Genomic DNA, 25,243 nt, shown 5'->3' on the forward strand with positions numbered 1-25,243 from the left:
TGCCCTTATTTTTGCACGACATCAATTACGTCATGTCAGGGTTTGTATTTTGGTAATTTATTTGGATCATGTGTGTTCCACGGCCTTCCGTACATTCATTCTGCTCTCCTCTCCCGGCAGTGGGCGTGGCAGAGGACGGATTGGCAGCGGCGGGGCAGACACCCCTGAGATCCATCTTCCCATCTCCAGACTGCTTTTTTTTAATTATTACTGCTCACCTGCTCATCAGTCAGCGGATTTGTCTTTCGTGCATCCTCGGTGCTCCCCTGATTATTTGTGCTGTTCTCCGTGATGCCAGTCGGTCTTCTGCCAATGTTAAGGTAGTATTTTTGTGTTTATTCTATTAAAAAAGCCCGATAGGTCATCGTCATGTCGTTTCCCTCCACTGACAAATGCAAGATGCTAAAGTTCTAAAGATATTGAACTTCTAAAAGGTTTCCAGATGTGTTATTTTTGACCTTGGAATTCACCGATACGAGTATTTCCCTGGAAGCAGAGTGTTTCCACAGTGGCTTACCAGGTCCGTGTATATTACCACAGACAATTATCTCTCTAAGTGTTCGTTGCAGGATCGAGACCATAATTAAGGAGCCATTTTGCTTTGTGTGTGTAAAAGGGGCCCCTTCCTGTGGATTAGGAATTAGCCTCTATGACTCTTTTTTTTTTTCTTAGCTTTTCAAAATAAAACTCGCCATGTGGAATTAGTCATCATTTGGCTCTGCGGCAGCTCTACACTTGTTTCACTGAACCACCCCCCCCAATGACTGCAGATTTATGATGTCAACATTCAACAACCAGAGTGGTGTCTGTTCAATGTGCAGAAAACATTCCGTGATGGCAGGCTGAGTGGGCCCGACTCTATGCAGACTATTTCTCACACGTATACAATTGCAGTCATAAATCATCTCAAGAAGGCACATTAAGTTTGTTGTTTAACGTCTCATCAAAACAATCTGGCCGCGCTGTTTTGACCTCCAGCAGCTTCCGCTCGATGTCGGCGCATACTTGTACGCCACACTGTCCTGGTCACAGGCGTAAAGTAAATAGAGATGGACTTTATATCTAAACAACAACCGTCTTCGTAACCACTGGAGTTACGCTGAGGTCGTTCTGGTGAAGGGCAGGACTGACGCCCGAATAAAGGGCGAAGGATTGCAATTGTCTTGTCTACAGCCTCTCGTCTGCTTGGCAGGTCTGGCGGAGCGTATCCCAGCCGGCGACGGTTGAAGTTCAGGATAGAACCCGGATAAGATGCCAGCGCATCACACCGCTACATGAGACACAAACGGCCATTTACACTCACACCTGCGGACAATTGGGAGTGATCGGTTCACCTTAGGTGCATGTTGCTGGAATCAGAATTTCCTTTGGGATTAAGTCACATGGCTGCACATTAAACTATGCTTTGAGGACAGTGATCAGATTAGTTTAGACTTTGAAATAAGCCACGGGGCCTCTCTCATTACTAAGATTACATTTCCTGCACTGCTCACTACACTAGATGAATTAGCCTCAGTGTCTCCCCTGCCTGCCTTGTTCTGCTTTAAACAAGCCAGGGTCACTTACAACAATGTATTTTAGACCTGTATCCAAACCATGGCTCAAATGCAAGCACCGTGACTGCAGTAATGAAGTGAAACATCTTATTCCTGTTCAGGATTTCATTTTGCATATTGCAAGTAAAGATTACATTTGGAGGTGGTCTTTTGTTGCTCTTTTCACACAGAAACCCTCCTGGAACTGCAACACATGCCAGAAACAACCTCAGGATACAATTCCATGATGTTTCTTTTGATAAATGAGTGTCTGAAATTGAATTCCCTGCTGCAGTCTGTCGTCTTAATTACCGCCCAAATATTCAGCAGTTTGGGAACGGTAGTTCTGTAAAACAAAACGGAAACTTGGTTTGCATTGATTGTATCGGTCTGTCGTGGTGAAGAAGGAGCTGATATTTGGGTCATGAGCGAAAGGACAGGATCCCGCATCCAAGCGGTTGAAATGAGTTTCCCCGGAAGGCCGGCTGGACGCTCCCTTAGAGACAGGGTGTGGAGCTCCGTCACCAGGGAGGAGCTCGGAATAGAGCCAGCTGGCTCCTCCACATTGAGAGGAGTCAGCTGAGGTGGCTGGGGAATCTATTTCGGATGCCCCCTGAACGTCCTTGGGGAAGACCTGGGACACTGGGACACGCTGGAGAGATATTGTATCTCGGCTGGGAACCCCTTGGGACATCCCCCCCCCCAGAAGAGCTGGATGAGGGAAGTCTGGAAATCCCTGCTGAGACTGTTGCCTCCGACAAAAATACGGTGAAAAAACTGTTCACAGCTATTAAAATATTTGTTCTTCTTCTTGCACTTAATCTCATTTAAGTAAGTGGTACGTTTTCACTCTGCAGCCTCGGATGAGGGTTTGTCAAATAGCCGTTACCACAAGCAGCACAGTTATGACAAACAACTTGTACATGCTTTCTAGCAGAATAAATCACCCAGAAGGTGGCAAAGCAAACAGAGAGTCAAACCTGCAGTCGGCTGAGCGAGTGCCAAAAATCATAAACACTCAATGACTGGAAGCGCTGCTGGGAAACAGCCCTCACCGCGCCACCGTGCTCTGCAGCAGATAAGAGCCGGTCTGAATCATAAATCAAAGCAAACAGACGACAAACCAGTCGAGGCGGAGCTCTCAATCTGCCCAGAGTCAATAGACAGATCTGAAATTCTGAGAAGGTTCCAGGGTGCGGGATTATTTGTTTTTCCACTCACGGTTCCAGCTCATTTAAAACTCACAGATTATAATCTCATGATGGTGTTTGGTCAGTGCACCTCAGGAAGGACCTTTTTTTGTTTCTGGAGGTCATGGTGCCATTACAGCAGCCTGTGTTCAAAATCATGCAATCATGCATTGTTCTTGGTTATGAGAAAATCAATATTGAGCAGTGCCTCTCTTCTTTTTATTGATCCCAGTGTTATTATTTAATCTTCATTTTATTTCATGCTCAATTTTACTGATTTATCTTGGATTTAGATTCAAAAGATTTAAACGTTTAAGTAACACTGATTATATTCTTAGGTTACATTTTTATTCTTTACATACAAAGGGTTACGTGGAAATGATTTTGAATGTACATATATATTTTTGTTTTGTTTACATTTCTAATTCCTGTCTAGTAAATGAAACTCCAGATTATTTACCGGCAGCATTATGCTGAGCAGCTGTCTCAAATGCTGTAATCTCATTTCTATACCATTTAAAATCAAACAAAATCTTTGTATTTTTTAAAGCACCTGAAATCCACGAGAGGCTATAAATCACGATAAATGAAACTGTTAACGTCTGTAAAGAAAGCTCAATCACTTCCGTATGAGATACTCTCTCTAACACACACACACACACACACATGCATAGAGTGTCTTAGATATATTTTGCTCAAATCCCTCAGTCTATTGCTTATTTCATTGAAATTGACAGAGAAGCTGTCCAATAAGCTCTTTTGGATGCAGATACTTCTGTATCAAATGTTTCTGAGCCATTAAATCTGATTATCTGGGAAAATACTTCATTCTTCGCTGTTTTCTATTTCGCTGTCCTGGGCTCTTGGCTTGAGGCTTAGGGCAGCCGAAAGCTGGGTTAGCGCTGTATATCATAAGATCTATTCGATGAACGAGGGCAAAATAATGTCGAAGACTTGTTTTCCTTCATTTTGTCAGAATTTTGCACACATATATCTGTCAAAAAATGTAACGCATTCACTTCCAGTTATTCATGCTGTGTGAATTGTACGCATTTGTATATATTTATTCTGGATTTTTCTTCAAATGTTTCCCCCAGTGGATCCGATGTGTACTAATCATGCAAAATGTCTTTTGGATCTGATCCAGAATGAGGACAGGAAAAAAATATGACATTTTAACATTAAAACCCCATTTGTGAGGGTTGCTATGGTGACCTTTGCTGCAGGTTGATTTCTGCCCCTGCACAGCTGCGGAGGCATCGTTGAACTGAACGAGACACACCTGTTACACATCTCACCTCATCAGCTCCTGCCTCTCTGGACAGTTCTCTGACAGAACATCCTCTCTGTTCTGTCAGTGTTTTCAGGTTCTCCCGTTCTGTGTCGTCCTGTATTCCCTAATTCTATCTTTAATACTTGAAGAGACAGATCCAGTTGAAATTTGGGTCAGTTTTCACAAAATAACAATTTTGTTTTTGGACACTTTCAATAAGGTCTCCATCATTACCTCCACAAAGGAGGTTCTGTTTCTGCTGCTTATACCAAGACGCTGAGGAATTAGTAGTGGGAAAACGAATTTGTTGTATCTTCATATGATCCAGAAGAAACCACCATTTCTGAAAGTGCGCTTTTTGTGAATAACCTCTAAACTAATAATGATATCAACGTGAATCAAATTCCTAAAGGTTTGTTTTCATGGTTAAGGAATCTAAAAATATTGATAAAGTAAATGTCAGGCCATTAATTTGGGTGCAAATCACAATATAGGGGGACGGAGGTTCTTGGCGGAGGTCTGCACTCTCCAAGTGCTTTTCTAGTCTTGTTATATCTTTTAGTCCCCAAACTTAAAGGCCCCCCACCCCTCTTATTATTGGATGCACCCAAGTACAACAAAAGGACAACAGACAGCGTGCGCATTTTGAGAGGGGGGTGGGGTGCTGGCCACTCAGTGTCAACACACAAAAAGAGAATACGACTACTTTTCTCTTGAGATGTTCAAGTATTCAGCGAGAAGTCGATAAAATATCTGCACATCCACTCTGAACTTTAATTTCTTTGGCTTGGGGGCCATCAAGACGGTTCCATTTACTAAAGAAAGTTTCCCCTCGCAGCATTATAATGTAAATTCCGTAACCATTTCTATTTACACAAACACTGCTGTGCGAGAGGTGGACTGCGACATCCTGCAGGCTTTCAGCCAGTTGACAAGCCAACATTGTTTTCCAGTCATGTGCGGCGATAAACATGCCATGCCTCTTCCCTTCCCCATCGCTGGAGCCTCGGCTCAGCTCCTCCCCTCCCGCTCACCCGGTCTACTATAGAAAAGTGATGATCCCTCTTGTTCTGGGTCACCAACGCCTGGAATTCTGTGTTCAAACTGAGAGAAAAAAGTGTTTTCTCTCATCTGAGACAGAAAAAAAAGGCCTCTCTGTTTTAAGCCCAACAGCTTCCGTTACCTGCCCAGCTTCAGTCTGAGCTGAGAGCATTCCTTGATGTGCTTAAATGGCAGTTAACGGCTAACCTGTCAGTCCCAGGATCACCGGATCAATAAACATGCTTCTGTGAGTTCGGAAGCTCACCCGCCTGCTTCAACCCCCCCAGTTCTGTATTGACTGATTAGAGGAGACCCCCAGTAAACGCATCACCCTTTCCTCACAGCTCCTCGTGCGTTTTTCTCTAGTATCTTCTTTTTTATGTGTAATATATCTAATGTGCAAATAACAATTCACCCAGAAACAAAAACAGGGTCATCATCTTCTCACCCCCAAGAATGTTTCAAAAAATATAAGAAGATGGGAATTACTTTTTTGTTTTTAAAGAAAAGCTTAAAATCAGACAGTGAGTGACTCCACACGGCGCATATTGAGTCTCGACTTGAAATCCTGACGCATTATTTTGAGGACGTCTCGTTTAACTCGCGGGACTTGACCATGAATAGTTTCATTTTAACCTTATTCTTTATTAATTAGATAACCACCAAGGTAGCATTAATGCACTTTTTCCTGGGATCCACGAACAACAGAAAACCGTGCAACAGATGCAGACAACAAAAGCATCTCCAAAGTCTAGTTCAGCAGCTGAAGAGCGGTTTTATCATATGGTCGATTCAGCTGATGACGGTGATGCAGAAGCTCCAGACCTTCACACAGAAAAAACCACGCAACATCTAAACAGTCCAGTCAGCAGGACGCTGAGGAAAAGCAGGAAAATGCACAGCTATGGTTTTAATTAATGGCTCAGTCAAATGAACATCCATCACAAAGAGTAAAGATGGTGCTGTTGTGAATTTTGCTCAGACAAAGACAGATGGAGCGGTCTGCTTGTTAAAACAAGTTTATGTTTAGTTGTGTAGTTGGAGTTCTTTGTCTTTCCGGATGTATGTTTTTGTTACCTTGTCTGGTTTAGTCTAATCTTTCCTAAAAACATACATGCAGACCATTAAAACAGCAACATATAACTTAGGTCCAGGTCGTTACGGAAAATGAGAAATAGTTCTCATTTACATTACCTGGTTAAATAAAGGATAAATATGTTTTGGTTAAAGTCTTTTGATGATCATAGCTGGCCATTCTTTGCTCGTTCTGTCCATCGAAGCAAACGTGATCTGATATTTTCTTACCTGCACACAAATCAGCAATGACCGTTTTTAGCCTGGACAGATTACCGTGCTCAGGACTGTCTATAAAAGCGACTGAGGTCAGTGACACAGGCATACGTGATGTTCGCCAAATAGGGTTTACATGACAGATGGAGGAATTACAGCTGAGTCAACATGCCTCCCACACACACTGAGGCAGGAATGAGCAGTCGTCTCGTGCATTCCTGTTTTTGCATTTTGCATTTATTTTATTTGGCTGCGTTCTGAACTGTCCTCTATAGCTGCGTTCGTGTTGGTGCATGTACAACATTTTCTGTAATTCCTGATTAAGATTAAGATGACCTTTTATTGTCATTTTATGTTACACCTTTTTTCACTGCAAACACACAAATTCTGTGTTTACGGAAAAGAAAATAAGACGGTGTTTGACAGATCCTTTTACATTTATTTCCTTAGTTAAAATAAATTAATTGACAGTTTATTTTGTAAGACCATGCATTTGTTTCAAATGTTTAAAAAACTGTAAAGGCATAGTAGGTAATTTTGTACATAAATAATTTTACCTAGGATTACCTTTGTTTTAGGATTACCGTCTCGATTAGGATTAAAATGTTGTAATAGCACAAAGCTCTGAAGTAATACAGCGTCTCTGCGTGAGGCCGGCCATTAGTCCAGCCTCAGATGGCGTAAATGTAAAATGCCCCTTCATCGGTTTTCTTTGAATGACAGAACAAGGTCATTCTTTACTCCATGAACAGACCCAACACTTTTAGTCGATGAATGATTTAATATTAAAAGCAATTCTTTCACTCTTGGGTCTTTCCCTTCCATTCCGTACAGCTGTGAAAATAAGTATTAGGCCTCAGCTCTGGGACCGTCAAATTATTATGTTTCTCACGCAGAGACAGAGGTGAGATCAGGCATGCTCAACAAGAAATGCACTGTGTGTTGAAATGAGACATTTATGCAGCAACTGTATGTCTTTAAAGGGGACATATTATAAACAAAACTCACTTTTCCCATGTTTCTACACTATTTTGGTGATTTTGGGTCCTTATCAAGCCCAAAACAGCAAAATAAACCATCAAGTCAATCCTTCGTAGTTTGCGTAGGTCTGTAATCACCTCCTGAAACACGTCTGGAAGAAATCCCTCCCCTTCTGACGTCAGGAGGGGCAAATGTGCACAAGATGTGCGTGCACATGCGTGCGTGCGTCACTGTGTCTGTGTTCAGCCCGTCCAAGCTCTACAGCATTTTCCCTGCATGAAGTTTATTTTTGGTGATAATGTTCCGGTGAAAATTGCCAAAATTAATTTAGTGTAAGATAAACACTTTGAACGAACTGCTTTATGGAGCTGGAGATAGACAGAGATAGACATCGGTGCTGCGTCCGCGATACTGCCGATGCAGCGCCGAAATGCATGGCGGTAAATCACGAAAAACAAAAGACAAAGAATCAACTGGACTTGTTTAAGTTTGGATGAAGACGTTTCATCCTCTCATCCAAGAGACTTCTTCAGTTCTGAATGACTGGTCGAGAGTCCAGATACTTATACTGTACTCCTGTTGGAGCTCTAGCTCTGTGTAATCTGTGGGAATACAATGCTCTTGATGTCAATGGAATATTAGAAGAAGGAAAACTCCCAGTGAAATTCCACTGCTTTGAATAAAAAGCGACTCATTTTTACTGGGGGTTACTCTTTGCCTCGGTGGCACATCTCCAAATGTTTAGGTGAGAAAATGTTCTTAAACACTACAGCAGATGTGCATTTGCGGCACAGTTGTTCAAGTGTTGCCCCAAAGCAGAGCGATGTGTTGCACTTGGACAAGCTAACAATACTGAGGTGCTGAACAAAGAAGTTGGTGGTCTAGAAGTATGGGGAGACCAATAAGATTTTTCATTGGAAAGTAAAAAAGAGGTAGCCTTCCCTGGCCTTTGGACCTCTGTGTTGCTCGAAGACTCTCGAAATGCCTCTCATTAAAAGCATCACCAAAGAGTCTTTCACAGACCGTCGCTCAAAGGTCGACCATGGACTTGGACACAGGGAAATGCTCCTTTGCAATTTTTTGTTCTTCAATGGATGCTCCTCAGCCTTTGTGAGTCGCCCACTGGAACCAGATGGGTTTTGAATGATGGCTGTCCGACTCCGTTTGTGTGAAGTAAAAATGTGGAATGAAAATGAGCCCAACAAGGACTGTGTGTGCATTTTTCCTGGATACTTAAAAAAAAAAAATCTTAGACACTATAGAGTGGTTTTATGTATTTGTCTTTACAAGTCATGGGGAGTCTGCATCATCATGAAAAAAACTACGGTGCTCAGATGTGGAGATGTTTTTTCTCCAGGATGATCTCCAGACCTACAATCATTTTTTGGGGGCAGTGCTCCTTCATTGAACTTGGGTTTTCTTTTTATTCTGCCCCCTGGCCGTCAGAAATAGTGTTGTTATTTATGACACGCCACCAAGCAGAGCGGTTTATGCTTTTCTTTAGTTCTAATTATGACTGCCTTTTGCTTGACCCTGCCTTCTGTTTATTTCTTTTTGTGGATGTGATTTTCAGTTGGAGGAATTTTGCGAAACCAGCAATATCGCATCTGTTATTTGGATGTGTATTTTCTGTTACACTCGGTTTGATTCGATTCAATCCACTTCTCTGCCTATTGTATTGTGAGAACCTTCACAGACATATTGATCAAATACTCATCTGGGCAACCGTTAAGGAACTGATTCCCTTGCGTGGGGGGGGGGGAGAATGACAGTCAGATAATAATTATAAAGTGGGCAAACAAGGCCCATATATGGGCTTAGCGTACACTCAAACTTGCAGGCACAAAAATTCAGTCCGTCTTTGTCGCCTCTCCATGCAACTAACCCCCATTTTTAAAGATGCCGTTGGACTGGTCGCGGTTTAAGGTCTGGGGGAGTTGTGTTTGACGTGTGCGTCGTGCAACTGTCTGACTGAGTCATTATCTACAAACACACGAGAAGACCGAAGACCCTGATGAAGAGAAGAGCAGATAGTGAAGCGGTGGCTTCAATGGAAACTGAGAAAGAAAAAGTGTGTAAAGACTTTATTACACAAATTACATGGTAGGTGTTACAATACTAAGTTAAAGTATTTTAGTAAGCTTGAAAAAATACAAATTACATTTATTTTAATTATATAGTCAATTGATTTTCCCATCCATTAATTTTCTGTCACCTCACCTTTTCTAGGGTTACAGGGGGGCGAGCCTCTTCCAGCTGACAGAGGGCCAAATACACATCTGGACTAGTGGCCATCTCATTAAAGGGCCAATGCATTGAAAGACAAACAACCTTAGAGGAAATTTGGATGTTTGGATGCTAAAATACTTTTACTGTAACTGTTAAATTAGAGCTGGCACATATAAGAACCAGTTCAATGCTTGCTGAGACACGTTTGCACATGCAGCTGGAAGAGTTGAGCTTAGGTGTCACAGTAGCACTTTATTTTCAGATGATGTAACATTACAGATTACATTTATGATCGACTGCATGAGGAACGTCACTCGCCTTAACAGTATTTGTGTTACTTTCACTGTGCAAGCATTAATGCGCACTGAGCCCGGTGTGTTTGCTGATTTATACTCGGCTACTATGTTGAATTTAGATGCATGTCACAATGAAATGTTTCTCCCCAAGTAAAAACTAAAACATTGGAGACATTACTTTTTTCTTTTTTAACAAGTATTTTGCTTTTATGGCTACCCCCCCCCCCCCCCCCCCCCCCCTGGAATCCTTGGAGGGGGTACTGGAGCGTGCTACTTCTGGGGATTCCCTCGTTCTTAACTGAGGGATCCCATCAAATTTTGAGAGTGATCCAGATACCTGTCTGGATAAAAAAAAAAAAAAATCTGATTTTCCCATTAACTTGTAATGGAGGCTGAGTGAATTTAAAGATGCATGAAATTCACTCGGCACACACACACAGAGCATTTCAACCAATACAGAGGAGTTTTCTTCAGTCTCCTTGTCCTTATCCGGGAAGTCTCTGTAAGTCTGGAACACTATTTCAACATACGGGAAATCAAACAACATAGAACAACTGTTGTCATTTTTAATTATTCTTATTTTTAAATGCACTAAAATGATTTCAGAAAGGTAAATGCTAAAGTCTGATACCCCCCCTTCCATTTCTTGTACTTGTTTACAGGCACCCCTGCCCTTTGCAATCCTACAGCGATGCTGACTTATTGCAGGGAAAAGCCGGAGGACTCATGTAGTCTGGATATACACGTATGGTTTACGCTCTTCTTATTTACTTGGGTGTTTACTGGGTTAGTTTTTTTTTATTTAGACTTATATTTTTATTTTTGGTTAACTATAACAACAGTCTTGCATCTGTTTTCCATCAAAGTTCAGGAAAAGGCCTCCTATGTTGAACAGAAGATGGTGTTGGCTTCCAAAGCACAAACACTGTGACGACTATACTAATAGTTTAAAAAGAGAACGTGTTGCCAACATTTGCCTGAATGTGAGTATTGGCCAGACTGGGAGCATTTAGCACTCACATGTATTCTGTCTGGCAATATTCTGTCACCATGACCTCAGCCCCCCCCCACCCAGAACTATGAAGATCTCATCCCCGCCTGGCCTCAGTCTACAGCGCGGTTCAGCTCACTTGTTTGTCAAATGCATGACACTGAGAAGCCAACACAGGAAATAATGTTGTATGCGATGTCTGTGTGTCTTTGTGGGCCAAAGCCAACACATTAGTTCCTGATGTGCTTGACATACATCGCATTAAGCCCTCAGTACCCCCAAAGGCAATTTACATCACAAAGACGGCATTCTGTCTCATTTGACTACACGAGACATATACTGTCAATTACCTCAAAGAAAAACAAATTGGACTTTTAAAACAAAGACTTAACTTTACTACTTCCTGAGCCTTTTTTCCTCAGTCATAACCTCTCATGAACAAAAAATACAAAATAAAATAAAATCTCCCTTGTGCCATGTGATAAACTTAATTCCCTCCGCCGAGGCGAGGCGGAGGTTACGTAATCGCCGGAGTCTGACTGTCTGTGTGTCTGTCTGTCCGTTAGCAAGATAACTGAAAATGTTCTGGATGGATCTTACCACCGAATTTCATCCAGATCGAATCCAGAAAGACGCTAGGAAAAAATATTTTTCAGTATACTGCTTACAGAATTTTCTGTATCTATCTATCTAGTCGTTTGGTGACCCACCGTGGTAACTCATTGTTTATGGTACGTCCCATCTAATTAGAGTTGGAGATATGATGCCCATCTCTTCATGCAGCCTGCTGCTGAAAAAAACAAAAACCTTTTATACATTTCAGTGTGTCTCCAAAGGGCACCAGAACTCTAGTATGCCCTCTCCTTTCTTAGCATCCCATAATATATACCGTAAACACATGTGCTGCCCCATACAAAAGCTGAAACCATGGTTACAGGGTCAGATAAAAGTCAAGGCAAGGCGGTCTCAATGCGCTTGTCAACCAGGAAATGAGTAACGAGGAGAAGTACAGAGGATGAGGCAGCCATTTTTTTAAAAAGCATTCATTGAGTGGATTTGAGTGGATTTTGCCAGATTCTCTCCTCCACAGAAGGGCACAAAATAAACTGTATTAAAATCTGAGAGGCCTTTGTCACACAACTGACAGCCAAGGAAAGAAAAAAACCAACTTCAAACACATTCAAGACGTTTCTACCCAAAGACCAGACTTTTATTTAAATGGAATCGCTTTTTCATCATCTCTGACTGTATTTGCTTTAAGTGTCAGTCGGGAGATCAGCATTAAAATGATCCAGCGGTGGACTCGGTGAGGAACCCTCTTCAGGTTTTGTACAGCCAGTATCTCTTTGGTTTTTAATTAACTCCGCCGAGGCCGAGGTTATGTAATCGCCGGCGTCTGTGTATCAGTCCGTCCGTCCGTTCGTCTTTGAGAACTCAAACAATTCTGGAACGGATCTTTAATTAAATTGTCAGGACATGTTGGGAGCAGATTATTACATTTTGGTCCAGGAGAGATCCTGCATTCTGGATTACTTTGAAATGTTCAGTAACATTGCGGTGAAGAGGAAGCTGGGATTGGAGCGAGTCCAGGGACATAGTAGCAGAACAGGAGCTGGTGGATCCCTGGGGCATGAGGACACAAGCAAAAACACAGCGAAATCCAAACAACTTCATTCTTCAGCCTCCACCACTCTGTCCTCTGCTCTGCCTTAGTCCTCTTCATCTTCCTCACCACTCATTGAGTCATCTTACTCACCACCACTATGCTGGCCGGCTACACTCTCTCCCACGACAACATTACAGTCACCAACCTTCTTTAAACTGCTCTGTCTAAGATGTCGTCCACCTGTGTGTGTTTCCTTCACCAACACCAACGTGCCCATTGAAGTCTGCTCCAATCACGACTCTCTCACTGCTGGGGATGCTCTGAACCACTTCATCTAAGTCACTCCTTCTCCTCTAACCCACGTCCTACCTGTGGAGACATTTTGTGTGTCATTTTGACAGGGTTGAGCAGATCAGAACTCTCTGGTCCTCAGACCCCCGCGTGATACAGCGTGTTTATTCATTCCAGAAACGGAACAAGACAAAGATGTCAGACTTCGGGCAAATCACAAGGGTTACTGACCAGACAGAATGAAATGAATCATAAACCCCAAACAGAAGGAAGTGGTTTGTTTGTGTGTATGTGTGTGTGTGTCTGTGTGTGTGTGCCTGAGTGCACTGAGAAGCCAGCTGCTGATGCCCAGGGAAGAAAGGCGCTAACTCTTAACACCCCCCCCCCCCCCCCCAAATAAAAACACATCACACTCATGTCATACATTTGTCCCCCACTCTAAACCCCTCACACACCTTCAACACCCGAAACCTCCTGTTTATAAACCTCAGCTTCAAATCACCATCATAAGAACACATGGGACACGCGTCCAGTGTATCTCCACTATATATCTGGTCCTTAGTTTCACTGTAAACTGGATGCTAATTCTAACGAGACACGTCCGGCAGAGGCTTATCTCAATGCTCTCTGTGCTCTAGTCACCAACACATTTGGTGCTCTTGAGAAATGTTCCACATGTTGATTAATGTGTGTTTACATGAGACATGTTGAGCCTCTCTGTGGCCCCCACGGCTATGATTGTGAACTGCTGTTTATCCAAGCCCACTGGAGGGAAACCTTTCATCTGCCCTGCCACCATAATATAAAATCTTACACCAGACCCCACCCCCCTGAAAAAACATAATAAACTCTCAATCACAGCGCAAGCTCCTCACAGCGATGCCAAAAGGAAGGCCAGGATCTGCGGTGACAATGCGGATTAGAGAATAAAGAAAGGGGTTATTTAGGATTATTTTTTACATGGATGGGCATTAAAGATATTAATGATGTGCTTCAGTTGGTTTGATTTGAGTGCTATTACACGTGCTGTTAAGAAATAATTATTTAAGTGGACAGAGTGCACGAATTTTGTGCTCAAGTTACGTGGCAGTTCTGAGTTATCATGAAATTATTCAACCAGTTCAACTTGTGTTACAGGTTCATTTTGTGCAAATTCACAACAAATGATGAGCAAAAGCGTAGATGGAACCGGACAATTTTTATTCAGAGGGAACAGAAGTCGGATGATTTTCCACTCAACTTTAAAGAATAAAACACAGTTTTATCATCTAACCACATCCTTGTGTTCAAGTTCTACAATTGCCAATATAATTTGGAGTGAAAAGAAACGTTTATTGTAACTTTTAACCTGCATTTATGGCGTATCGTACTTTCGGGTGCCACATGTGTAGACCTGATGCAAACCATCCACCCAGACCAAATTCCCCATCTGCACTACATCATATCCTTCATCATGGCAACCGTTTGTGCTAGTTCATCTGTCAAGACTGATCCAGACCAAAGGCCTCGCAACCAATTGTCTGTAACACAATACAGGGACATGAAACGCTGACCTGTGACACAATGTGTGTTCCGAGCGGCAGCGTTGTCCCACAGGCTGACGGTAAACAGGCCAAATGCGTCCCCAAGCTGCATTACAAGCTCCTTTCTGTGGCATGTTAGAGCAAGAGTTTCTAAAACCCTCCTTATGTTTTTTATTCTTAGTGTCTCATTAAATACAAATCTGTGCACTGCGATGATGAGGTCGGTAGTTTAGGAGTTTGGGTGTTTAACTAACCATTAGTCTTTGAATGAAGTACAACATCAATGTATTTAACACTGTCAAAGATCCCTCATCAGCACTTCTATCTTATAAAGGGAGTCCAAACGTTGTAAAGATTGTCAGGAGACATCATGTTTTAGTATGACTTGGAAAGTTGAAGCTCACCCAAAAAAGAAAGCACCACCCTGTGGTATAAGGAAGAAGTTAGCTTCTGCAGATTCAATGGAGCAGAACGGGGGATGGAGACACGTGAGAACTTCTGTCATCCGGAAAATAATCTCTAGTCATTTAACAGAGAGATTAAATAAGCACTGATAACACAAAATGCAGTTTTACTCATCATCTTAAAATATCGTTTATCACCACAAAATGCCAAAAACGCTGTTTTGCAAACTTTTTGAGAGTAAGAAATATAAACTATCTTGCTCGGAGATACATGATAGGATTGCTACTCCGGTACGTACATAATGCATACTCATATACATTCGATATGAGTATGCATTGTCCAAAATGCTGAACTATTCACGTGAACGACACACACATTAGCTTTTCAAGGCTTTGCAGAATGGCAAGATTCTAAAACATCCCCCAATTATTGTCCAATGGTAAAATAAGAATTTCAGGCTATTGCTGTTCATTCTGTTTCATAACACAACAGCCATTACATCTACTACTAAATATGTTCTGTTTTATATGGCAATGTTGTACTGTATATTGTAAATATATGAATAAAATGGGCCCCGCAAGACATAAAATGTAAATCCCTTTTTAGTGTGTTTAGTGTAGAGTATTTTTATTTTTTTGTAATGAATAATCTTCTGTGGATGTTGAATGTTAAATTTGACATTAATTTTCTTTGTATATTTACAGTCCAGTTATAGGGGCAGTCCTAAATTTGTCACAGCAGGAATTTATTCACATTGTGAAGGTGGCCAGAGAAGCCATTCTTGTCCAAAAAAACGTACGTTTCTAAAATATGAGAAAATCAAACCTGGACTATTTGTAAGAATTTGGCTTCCAAATATCTGGTCAGATATACAGGTTTCACAAAATGAGCCATATTAGGTTTCCACTTATTCTTTTGGTAAATAATGACCATATGCGGCTTTTTATTCCTGACCGTTGGCGCTGTGGAGAAATGATATAGTATCCTCATTCCTCATCCCCATCAAAGCAGCTACTTTTCCCAAAATCACTTTATCCTTCATCATCTTTGACCACTGCAGAAAAAGGCCGGAGTGACAGCGATCAGTCACAACTCAGTCATTTAATGAATCCACATCTTTCAGGATTCTGTTATAAAGTCCTGCAAGAGCTCCTTGCAAACTCATCCAGAAGAGACAAAGACGACGAGCAGAACAGTCAGATGGGGGAAAAAAGAAATGGCAAAGATTCGCCTTGATTCGCAGCCAACACATTTACAATTGAGGAAGTTTATCCTGACTCACTGCTGCTTTCTCCTTGTCCTCCACTTCATTCCCCTCCTTTCATGCTGGGAGGGGGGGGAGGCCACCCCGGCCTCCCCCCCACAGTCTTCCTGAGAAAGTGGGACTCCCTCCCTCTCCATCTCCCCTCACTCTCTCTCCCATTTGAAGATTGAACACAGCTCAGAGGAAAGCGGTCCTGGATTGTAGCAGGCAGAAACGTGGACAGAAGACCTCCTGCAGCCAGTCAGCCATGGATGTGAAACTGCTGCCGCTGATGGCCCTGCTGACGCTGGCCACGCATCTGCCAGGCTCCAACGGTGGGTGCTGCAGAGCGATGAGTTCATCAGGCACAAGAGTTAAAGAGTTCAGAGAGACTGGGGGGGGTTATTTTATTGTTTATACTTTTGCAAAATGTTCTACTCTGAAAGATGATATCTTGTTTATTCCTACTGAATTTATTTCTGCTAGGAACCTTTGTTAAATATTTATTTCACCTTAGAAAACCAAGTAATCGGTGTAGAGGCTACTTTTTTGCTTCATGTTTTACCCTTTTTGTCATTTTTTAAAAATGTATTTTTTGTTAAATGTTATATTTTTAGATCTAGAAAAATATTCCCCTGCGAGTTGATAAAAAGTGATGATTAATATATAATAACACCCAATGAGGACAAAAAGCAAAACAAGACATTTAATAATTTTAATGATCTGTTAATCCTGCAGAGAATTAAGCGTAAAAATATTTGTGGAAACTTCTGAACTGTGAAATTTCATAGGCCCAAACCTTTAATTGATAAAATCATTTGAAATCTTACCAATAGTAAAAATAAAACAAAAAACAAAGATAAACACATATAAATGCAACTTATGATCAGCAATCTGCTGCAACTTCATGTTGCATAAAAAGCTAATAATAATAATAATAATAATATATAATATATAATAATATATGGCGTGTTTGAGGTGAATTTGCAGTGAAACTGTTCCATGTTCCGTCGAGTCGCCTGCTCGCTGTTATGCAAAGCTTGTTGTTGTTTGCTTGTTGTTAGAGCTCTAGTTGCAGAGAGTCTCAGTCTGTCTATTTGCCTTTTCCCTTTGCTTTCTTTTAATTAGTTTCTAATTGGGGATAAACAATGCCGGTGATAGCAACGGATTCTGGCACGATGCATAGTGATCCCTTAGTTTGCATGAGAAAACACCCTGGGTAGGTGCGAGCCATTTGGCCGATCTGACTAAGGTTCAGCCATTTGTGGTGGGACGTTTAGGGTCCAATCACTAACGCTCATATCAGTAGGAATACGGTGTACTCCATGATAAAGGATTACAAGAGACACATTCGATGTCATTAAAGTCTGTGTTTATCTAGGAGGAAGTAAAGTCAGAATCTGTTTCAAGTTTTATGATAACATGACACACCTTCAGCCTTAATGATACAACTTTTTCATCCATTTAATATATCTGGTGAAGTAGTATGCAGCTTCCTGGATGTTATTTAGCATTCTTAAGTTTGATTTTATGTCAACTTTCGGCTTCTTTGTCTTTTTCTCGTTTCACTGATTTTTCCAAACATTTTCATTTTTTTGGGGAACCTCTAAGCTAAAAGTGTTTTTAAACTTGTACTTGTAGTTATTAAAATGGCCCTCTGGGCCCCCAAAGGCCTCCATGGATGCACAGGGTTGATTTGTAATCATTTTAAGAATGTACTTGAAGTCATTTTCTCAGAGGACGTCTGAGCCGTAGAGTGGCCCTTCATAAAAGAGGCAAATATTGGAAGCTGAACGTTGAGGACCCTTCTCCAGGAGAGTGGTCGGCCTGAATGCTCTGGGAGTGAAAATCTGAAAAAGAAATTTGTGTGTGTGTGTGTGTGTGTAAGACACTCCTCATAAAAGGGCTAATCTCTTTTTAATGAACATGTTGTTCGCAGCGATAGCAGATAGACTCACATGTTCCCGTGCGCTGGTGTGTTACACTAGATTATAAATGCTTCCATTGAAGAAAGCAATGAAGCTGATCAGAAGCAGAGCCTCAGGCTGAATTTGGATTTGAATTAAAGTTGAAGTAAAATAACAAATCTTTATATAAACTGAATTATTATTATTATTATTATTATTATGAACCATAATTATCAAAATAAGTCAAGAGTAAAAGAGTAAAATAGTCTTTAAAAAGTCGGACACTGTTTTGTTAAATGTTCTGTACATCTTTTTTCTTTGTTTTTTACTGTCTTGTGACTTTTTCTTTCACAAATTTTTTTTGTGAAGTTTTTTGTCAGTTTTTTTCTCTCAACAAAAAAATAATATATATATATATATATTATTTTTTTGAATATATATATATAGGACATATATTGAATATATATATAGGAAAATATATCACAAATATTGTTTCATAATGGTCTTTGGTGTTTCTTTCTTTTCTGTTGTTGTTGATGTTGTTGTTGTTGTTGTTGTGCTTCTACAGCAAAACCCATCAGTCTGGTTGAGCGGTGCTGGTGTCGTTCCACCCTCAACACGGTTCCTCAGCGCTCCATCAAAGAGCTCAAGTTCCTCCATACGCCCAATTGCCCCTTCCAAGTCATGTAAGTTAATGAGTGTAAAATTGCTGTGGTGATTAAGGGAACAAACATCTGAAGGTAGTTTAAAGGATTCTGTAAGATAAGATTTGCCTTTATTTGTCCCACAAGGGGAAATTCCTTAGCGCTATTAGGTTTGTTCATTCTTTTAAGTTTTGGTGCATTACAGTTTTCAGGGTCATAAATAAAGTCTGCTTCACTCCAAAGACAATGATTTTTATCTATTAGGAAAAGCTAAAAAAAAGAAAGTCCATGTCCGAGAATGTGATTTTACTTTTGTGGATTCCCAAGTCTACAGATTATGAAACCAAATCTGGAATCAAGCTGATCTCTAATTACGTCCGCCGAGGAGCTCATGTTTTCACCAGCGTTGGTTTGCTTGTCTGTTTATCTGTAAGCAAGATAACTTAAAACGTTCTTGGCGGATCGTGATGAAATATTCAGGAAATGTTGGAAATCTTACCAGGAGCAGTTGATTTAATTTTGGTGCTGATCCACAAGAGATGGATTCTGGATCACTTTGAATTATTCGATAACATTACAGTCAATGGAGCTTCAAAATTAGTTCCTCAATATCTCGGTTGATTATTGGCCGATGTTTATGGAATTTGACACAGGGTCTTTATTTTTATTTATTTTTAGCCTCATAATTCGGTCACTTCATTAATTTGGTGACATGCGTGCGGGTATCGTAAAGGAGGTGGTGTCATCCCGGTAATATCACGGTTAAAAACAAACGGGCATGTGGCCCGGCACTTGAGCTGTTAGCCGTTGGACTGCGACCATACTACTTGCCCCCGGGAGATCAGATCATGCCATCATCATATATTTGTTACAGAATTCCCCTCTGGGATTAATAAAGTATTCTGATATATTTAAATAACAGTGTGCAGTTTTGATGAGTGAACGCGGACGTGTGAAGTATGGTGTTAATACCCTTCCAGAGTTTTCCCTGAGGAGAGGCCTGAGTTTAAAACAACACAATTCTCTCAGACAGAGGAAAGCGGGAACAGCAGGCGCTCGCAGGGGCAAGTCCTATTTTGGAAAGGAAACAATGACAAAAGGTCAAAGTAATTGACATCGAGTTTCTGTTAACTCTTTATGAGCCACTTTTGAGACATTTCCCACCCAGAGACGTTGAGTCTACCGTCTTTGGGCTGGAACGCAACGGTGAGGCGTCATTCTGTTTGTTTGTATCACAAAACAGGATGCCAGAAGCCGAACGGCCGAAAAAAGCAGTGGAGCTCTTTTCAAAAACAAAGAGGAGTATTCGGAAGGGCGACAAACTCTCTGTAACCTGCCTGCAGAAAACGATCAGCGGAGTCAGAGAAGCAGCCCGCAGATCATCTCCGATATGAGGCAGATGAAAGGAAACCAGTAACACTACACCCCACCCCACCCCCCCCCCCCCCCACCCCATCCCACCCCATCCAGGTCCAGCATAATGTTGGTATTAACTTGCTGTGAAGTAATTACTACCTGCTGCTCATGGAACTGCAGCCCTAAACTCCCTGCCAGCTCGGTGTGGGTTTAAGCGTACGGCTCTCGGTGGGTCATCAAGAGGAGCTGACAGATAAACAGGATGAAGACAGCAGAGGGCTCCCAAACCGATGAACCGGCCACCTCGAATAATCTCAGAGAATAGGGGACATCCTGGAGGAAGAGCCAACACAGATCCTGTTACCCAGTTGTTTGACTCGCGTTAATTTGAGGGATTTGGATGGATCATGTCGAGATTGATTTCACTGCTCGCTTTTAACTTACGGCTCATTAGTGTGCTTCTAAATAGGGGCAGGGACTAGAGGAGGTGGCATGTTAAAGGAGTATGGGGGGGTGGGGGGGGGGGGCAAATTGAATCAGAGAGAAGAGAAAGGCAGAGAGGAATGTGTGTTGCCTGGCAGACAAGTGTGAGGGAGTAGAGAGAAGCAGTGAGGCGAGACACCTCCTGAGCTGTTAAGTCTCACACATGACCTTTTGCCATTGAGGTGTGAGATCCACATGTTTGGATGGGGGGGAGGTAGACCTTTATCTGCCCCCTGATTGCCCAAACCGAGCTGCAACCCACCCTTCATCCTCCTATAATGGAACAAATTCTCTCCTAAATATTTGGCCGAGCTCTCCATCATCGGGCCGGACTCACCAGAGCGCACACTGTGCAACTTCATCTGTGGTGTCATTCTGAAATCCATCTTCAGTCTCAGTGATTAATATCCACCGTGATTAAAACTGGACCCCCCCCCACACCAAAAAAAAAGAATTCGGGGAGAGGTTGTGGTTCGTCATTTTTCAAAATGGTATTTGAAAATGGAGCTTCATGAGGCAACCTTAAATGGGAATTCATGCCACATTCTTGCTTGATCAATCCTTTTGCGGACCGATCTCACTTTCAGTAAACATGTTGCCAGTTTTGTGACAGCAGAAAAAAACATTCCTCTGCTACAAATAGTCCCGTCCCTATCTTTGTGACTGACGGGCCGAATGTGTTCTAAGTGATCCTGTATTTAATCTTCATGAAATCATGTTGCAATGTAAACAAAACGGCGCCGTGGGATGATAAACAACAACAACAACAGGATTTCAGAGCTGGGTGAAAACAAAAGATGGTCTTCTGGCCTATTTGCCTTGATTTATATCTTTTTGCCGCGACAACTTTTTTTTAATGAACATTCATATTATTTTACAGCCATTTCTTTGATATTTTAAAAGACAAATATATTGTTTAAAGCAAGACTGCATGTTTTGTAATTGGAAAACAAATAGGATGTTTAGGAGCCGCCGTTACTCAGTTACAAAAAAAAAAATCCACTTGACCACAATAACTGGACAAAATGTTCTACCAGGACATTCTCTACACAAACTATGAGGCAGCACGTTTTTATTATTATTATTATTATAGAAACGAGTGAAAGAGGCTCGTGATGCACAGTGTGAGCCCGGCCCCCCAGCGGTGCCAGAGTGGAAACAGAGTGGGGTGATTCTTCACCACAGACCCGGAGGTGACAGCCTGCTATGCGCAATAATCCTCAGTGTTCGCTGTGTTGTAAGATCTGCTGAAGTTTTTGGAGCTTAGCAGAGGCGTGTTGGAGCTCAGCTTTAAACTCTAGCAAATAATATCCTGACATATTGAACTCCTTACAGCATCACAGGTCCAGCTGTCGATAGTGCAGATTTTTACAGTCTGTTATACAAAGTCGTTCGGTTTCGTCGTTCAGAAATGCAAAGTAGCCGCTGTGTGAAATGATTACTCTGGACAACGCAGTGGCGGCTTGTTAGAAATAATCATCTTGTTTTAACTGGGATGTGTTGAAAGATTTTCAGAGAAGCTGTTCTGGAGATCATGGTGAGCTTTTTTTTGGAAGTAGGTTTTTATAAAATATGTTCTACATGCTCATGTTTTATTTCTTTCAGAAATTTCCAAGTTCTTTTAATCCAGGGTTCTTGGTCTCGATGTGCCGAAGCAGGGTTGAAGGCTCCGTTGCCTCGTTTGCTAGTTTGTCTCAACATAGTACGACCTGGTGCATGAGTCACCTGGAGATAAACCCGTGTTTTAAGTCTGACTGTAAAAAGAAGAAGCTTTCTTTTCTTGGAGGTCACCGGCTCCTTTTCTTTCTCCTCAGTTGGCCTTTTCCCCCTTTGCAAAGACGGCTTTATTTTTTTGAGTAACGTATGACCAAGAAGCTTCACAGGCGAGTGTTACGTTGGAGAAAATCTGGTTATTTTTCCAAAATAAAACATCTGTCAGACTCTAATGATCAATACAACAGAAACTATGCAAATTATTTATTATTTATGTGCGACCCAGTAAGAAGCATCTCACGGACCGGTACCGGTCGTAAGTCGCGCAGGTCGTTGCTCTGATAGTACCTCAATTTTTTATTCAAATTGTAAAGACGAAAAAAAAATCATTTTAGCAGTGAACAATGGAGACACTTTGGTAATTTGTAATTTATTTTTTATCCCACAGTGCCAAGCTGAAAAGTAACAGAGAAGTTTGCATCAACCCAGAGACCAAGTGGCTGCAGCAATACTTAAAGAACGCCATCAACAAGTAAGAAAAAGACTCTCCTCTCTTCAATGCAGACACAAGCATCACTGACAAACACAGCAGTGAAGCACAGCTCTCCTCTCCACTGTGGTTATATCTATAGGAGAAATAAGCCACTGTTGCAAATGGCCATGTCTCTGAAGTCACTGATGTGCTTGATGTGAGCAGCTGAGTTATTATCTGGGTCTGGGAGATCCAGTAAGAAAGGTGATAAATCTGAGCCAGCCGAGGAGTCATCTTCGTCTCTCAGATTGTTCATAGTAGTTCATGAAACTATTCCTAACATGACTTGTCTTTATTTCTGAGAAACTTGACCATCATCAGTAAAGGTGCCTTTTAGTTGTTCATAGTAACAAAATGTTTGTTTTATTTGGGGAAAATCTGCACATTTTTCATAAAACTTTTGCTCCTAGTATTTGCTTTTTGGCAGGGCTTAAAACACGAACAAAGCAAGCAAAGTCATTTCTCATGATCTATGGAATGTTTATACGGAATAAGTCATCCAGGACCTGCATGATTTCTTTTGTGTGGTGATCTTATCCAGGGACTTTTCACAGTTTATGAAGACAGATATGTTGCACCGCAGCAAAGTCCTTCAGACTGCAGCACAATGACTTTTCATATTCCCTCTCCTGCAAGCATCTCTTGCCTCATGCAGAAAATCAAGTATCCATTATACATCATTGCTGCTGTGCTCAGACAAAATGCCTGCTGTGTCTAATGAGAATCAGATTTGTTTTAAGCGTTTTTGTTTTTTTGCTTGGCTTCTTGAGCTTTTTTCTTTTGGTTTTATGTGCAGCAAAAATGTGGATATATCTGAATCTTAGTTACACTGGGAGTAGTGGTGTAAGAGTGTGTGTGCGTGTGAATGGTTGTCTGTCTCCATGTGGCCCCGCAATGTGCTGGCAACGCATTCAGGGTGTACCCCACCTCTGGCCCATAGGAAGCTGGGATAGGCTCCCGTGAGACACAAAGCGGAATGAAGCGGTGGAAGATTAATGATTGAATGAATGAATTTGATCTTGTCTGGAAAAATTCAAGTGTCAACATCATTACAAAATTATTTTTATCTCTGACTTCTGGTCGAGAATGCATGCAACATATTTTGTATGTAAACAGTTAATTGCACATACAACAATGTGGTGTGTGTGTGTGTGCACGTGCAGGCTTTCTTATAGAGGCAGGTATTTTTAACATGGCTGCTTTTTGTCAGTAACAACATGTTCTATTTCTTATTTAGCGTAACCTGCAAGTTACATTTATGTTCTATGTTGTCCATCTAACTGTTGCCAAGACTTGAGGCCCCAAACATCATCCAGCTGTCCTGCAAAGATTGACATTGTAATGTTATCCCCAGGAAATTCTGTTTTTATCTAGTTATGCTTCCGACGCAAATGTATTCCTTTGTTCTGGTAACTTGGGAAGTCCTCCTGCATATTTATGTACAGTGGGTTGGACATGCTAATGACGAAAGTAAGGAATGTCTTGTAAGAGATAGATATTTTTTTTTTTAAAGGTTTGCACAAAAACAAAAAAAACAACTCACCAGCATCCAACTTGTTTTAAAATGTGATGATAAAATGACTCCATATGTCTCAAATGAAATCTAAGCCTGCTGAAACTAAGAGACCCAAATTGATTTGAGAAGATGCCGCTAACACTATTTTTGATCTAAAAAACACACAGATTCTTCTACATTTTCAAGCCGTTTAAATAACATATCCCTCTTGATCTCTCTCCAGGGTGAAGAAAAGCAGAAGACGCAATAACAAGAAAAGAAACTAAACGCAAGGGGAGACGCCGTCTCGTCAGACCTGCCATGCCTGGGCCAAACCTGTATGCCTCCCTGTCACTGCCATGAAAGTATGATTCAATGTCCACCACTGGACCGTTTGTAGAACCAGTACTTCACTGCTGAACTGTTCAGCCCCAGCTCTGCCTGACCACTGACCCCTCCCAATCATTAGATTCATGCTGAAAGCAGATGTACTGTATGTGTGTGTGTGTGTGTGCTGAGTCAAAGGAAGTATAGAGAAGATGTGTATAACTTGGAGTATTTTGGTGCTATACATTTAAACAATACGCATATTTATATTTCACAGTTGGCTTGAATGCGAGATTTAGGATGGGACCTTCTGTGTCCTGATGACGTGCTCAGGCCGTACTGATGAAGACTGAAGCAGGGGAGTAAAACACTCATAGATGCAAATTGTTTTATATTTTATATTTACTCTCAACAGAGACCAAGTATCACTGCAGTAAAGTGCGCAACATGAAAATGCAAAAAAACTCTGTTTTCACTTGTATTGTCTTAATTCTTACTGCTTTGCATTAGGGCGTAAACATTATATCGAGGCTGCAATTAAAATGCAGTATTTTCATACTAACACTTTAGTTAAGCAGCTAATAAACTGTCACATAAGTGATGCAAAAAGAATAATCACAGTGGCAAAAAATATGTATTATCCTGTTTTATATATACTGTAAGAGCCACTTTATCATCAGATGTTCTTTAGTTTAATCTTAGTAAATGTTTTTATGTACACATTAGATACTAAATGAAGGTTAATCCAATGTAAGAGAAAACAACCGAATTTTAAATTGTTCCTGTAATTGTTCTTCGTATATATAATTCTATGTTTGAAATTCATTAGTCACATTACATTCTTTAACTAAAGGAAACAACTTATTTTCAACACTGTTTCTGTGCAAATGAC

The 25,243-nt window shown here is 41.2% G+C and overlaps 1 protein-coding gene across 1 annotated transcript; it reads left to right on the forward strand.

The window, feature by feature from the left end:
• Nucleotides 1-16,162: 16,162 nt before the first annotated feature.
• Nucleotides 16,163-22,533, forward strand: cxcl12b (chemokine (C-X-C motif) ligand 12b (stromal cell-derived factor 1)). The gene is made up of 3 exons (XM_068750887.1): nucleotides 16,163-16,229; nucleotides 18,370-18,487; nucleotides 22,446-22,533. Exons 1-3 carry the CDS (start codon nucleotides 16,163-16,165, stop codon nucleotides 22,531-22,533), a joined length of 273 nt encoding a protein of 90 aa, XP_068606988.1.
• The last annotated feature ends 2,710 nt before the right edge of the window (nucleotides 22,534-25,243 follow it).

This window comes from Brachionichthys hirsutus, chromosome 17 (assembly GCF_040956055.1).
Source record: "Brachionichthys hirsutus isolate HB-005 chromosome 17, CSIRO-AGI_Bhir_v1, whole genome shotgun sequence".
Lineage (NCBI taxonomy): Eukaryota > Metazoa > Chordata > Actinopteri > Lophiiformes > Brachionichthyidae > Brachionichthys > Brachionichthys hirsutus.

What these genes read in the sequence shown, in the direction of transcription:
- cxcl12b (XM_068750887.1), top strand. Translation starts at nt 16,163, where the DNA reads ATGGATGTGAAACTGCTGCCGCTGATGGCCCTGCTGACGCTGGCCACG. An exon ending in GCATCTGCCAGGCTCCAACG is followed by an intron (nt 16,230 to 18,369) that starts GTGGGTGCTGCA and finishes GTGCTTCTACAG; the next exon opens with CAAAACCCATCAGTCTGGTT. An exon ending in AATTGCCCCTTCCAAGTCAT is followed by an intron (nt 18,488 to 22,445) that starts GTAAGTTAATGA and finishes TTTATCCCACAG; the next exon opens with TGCCAAGCTGAAAAGTAACA.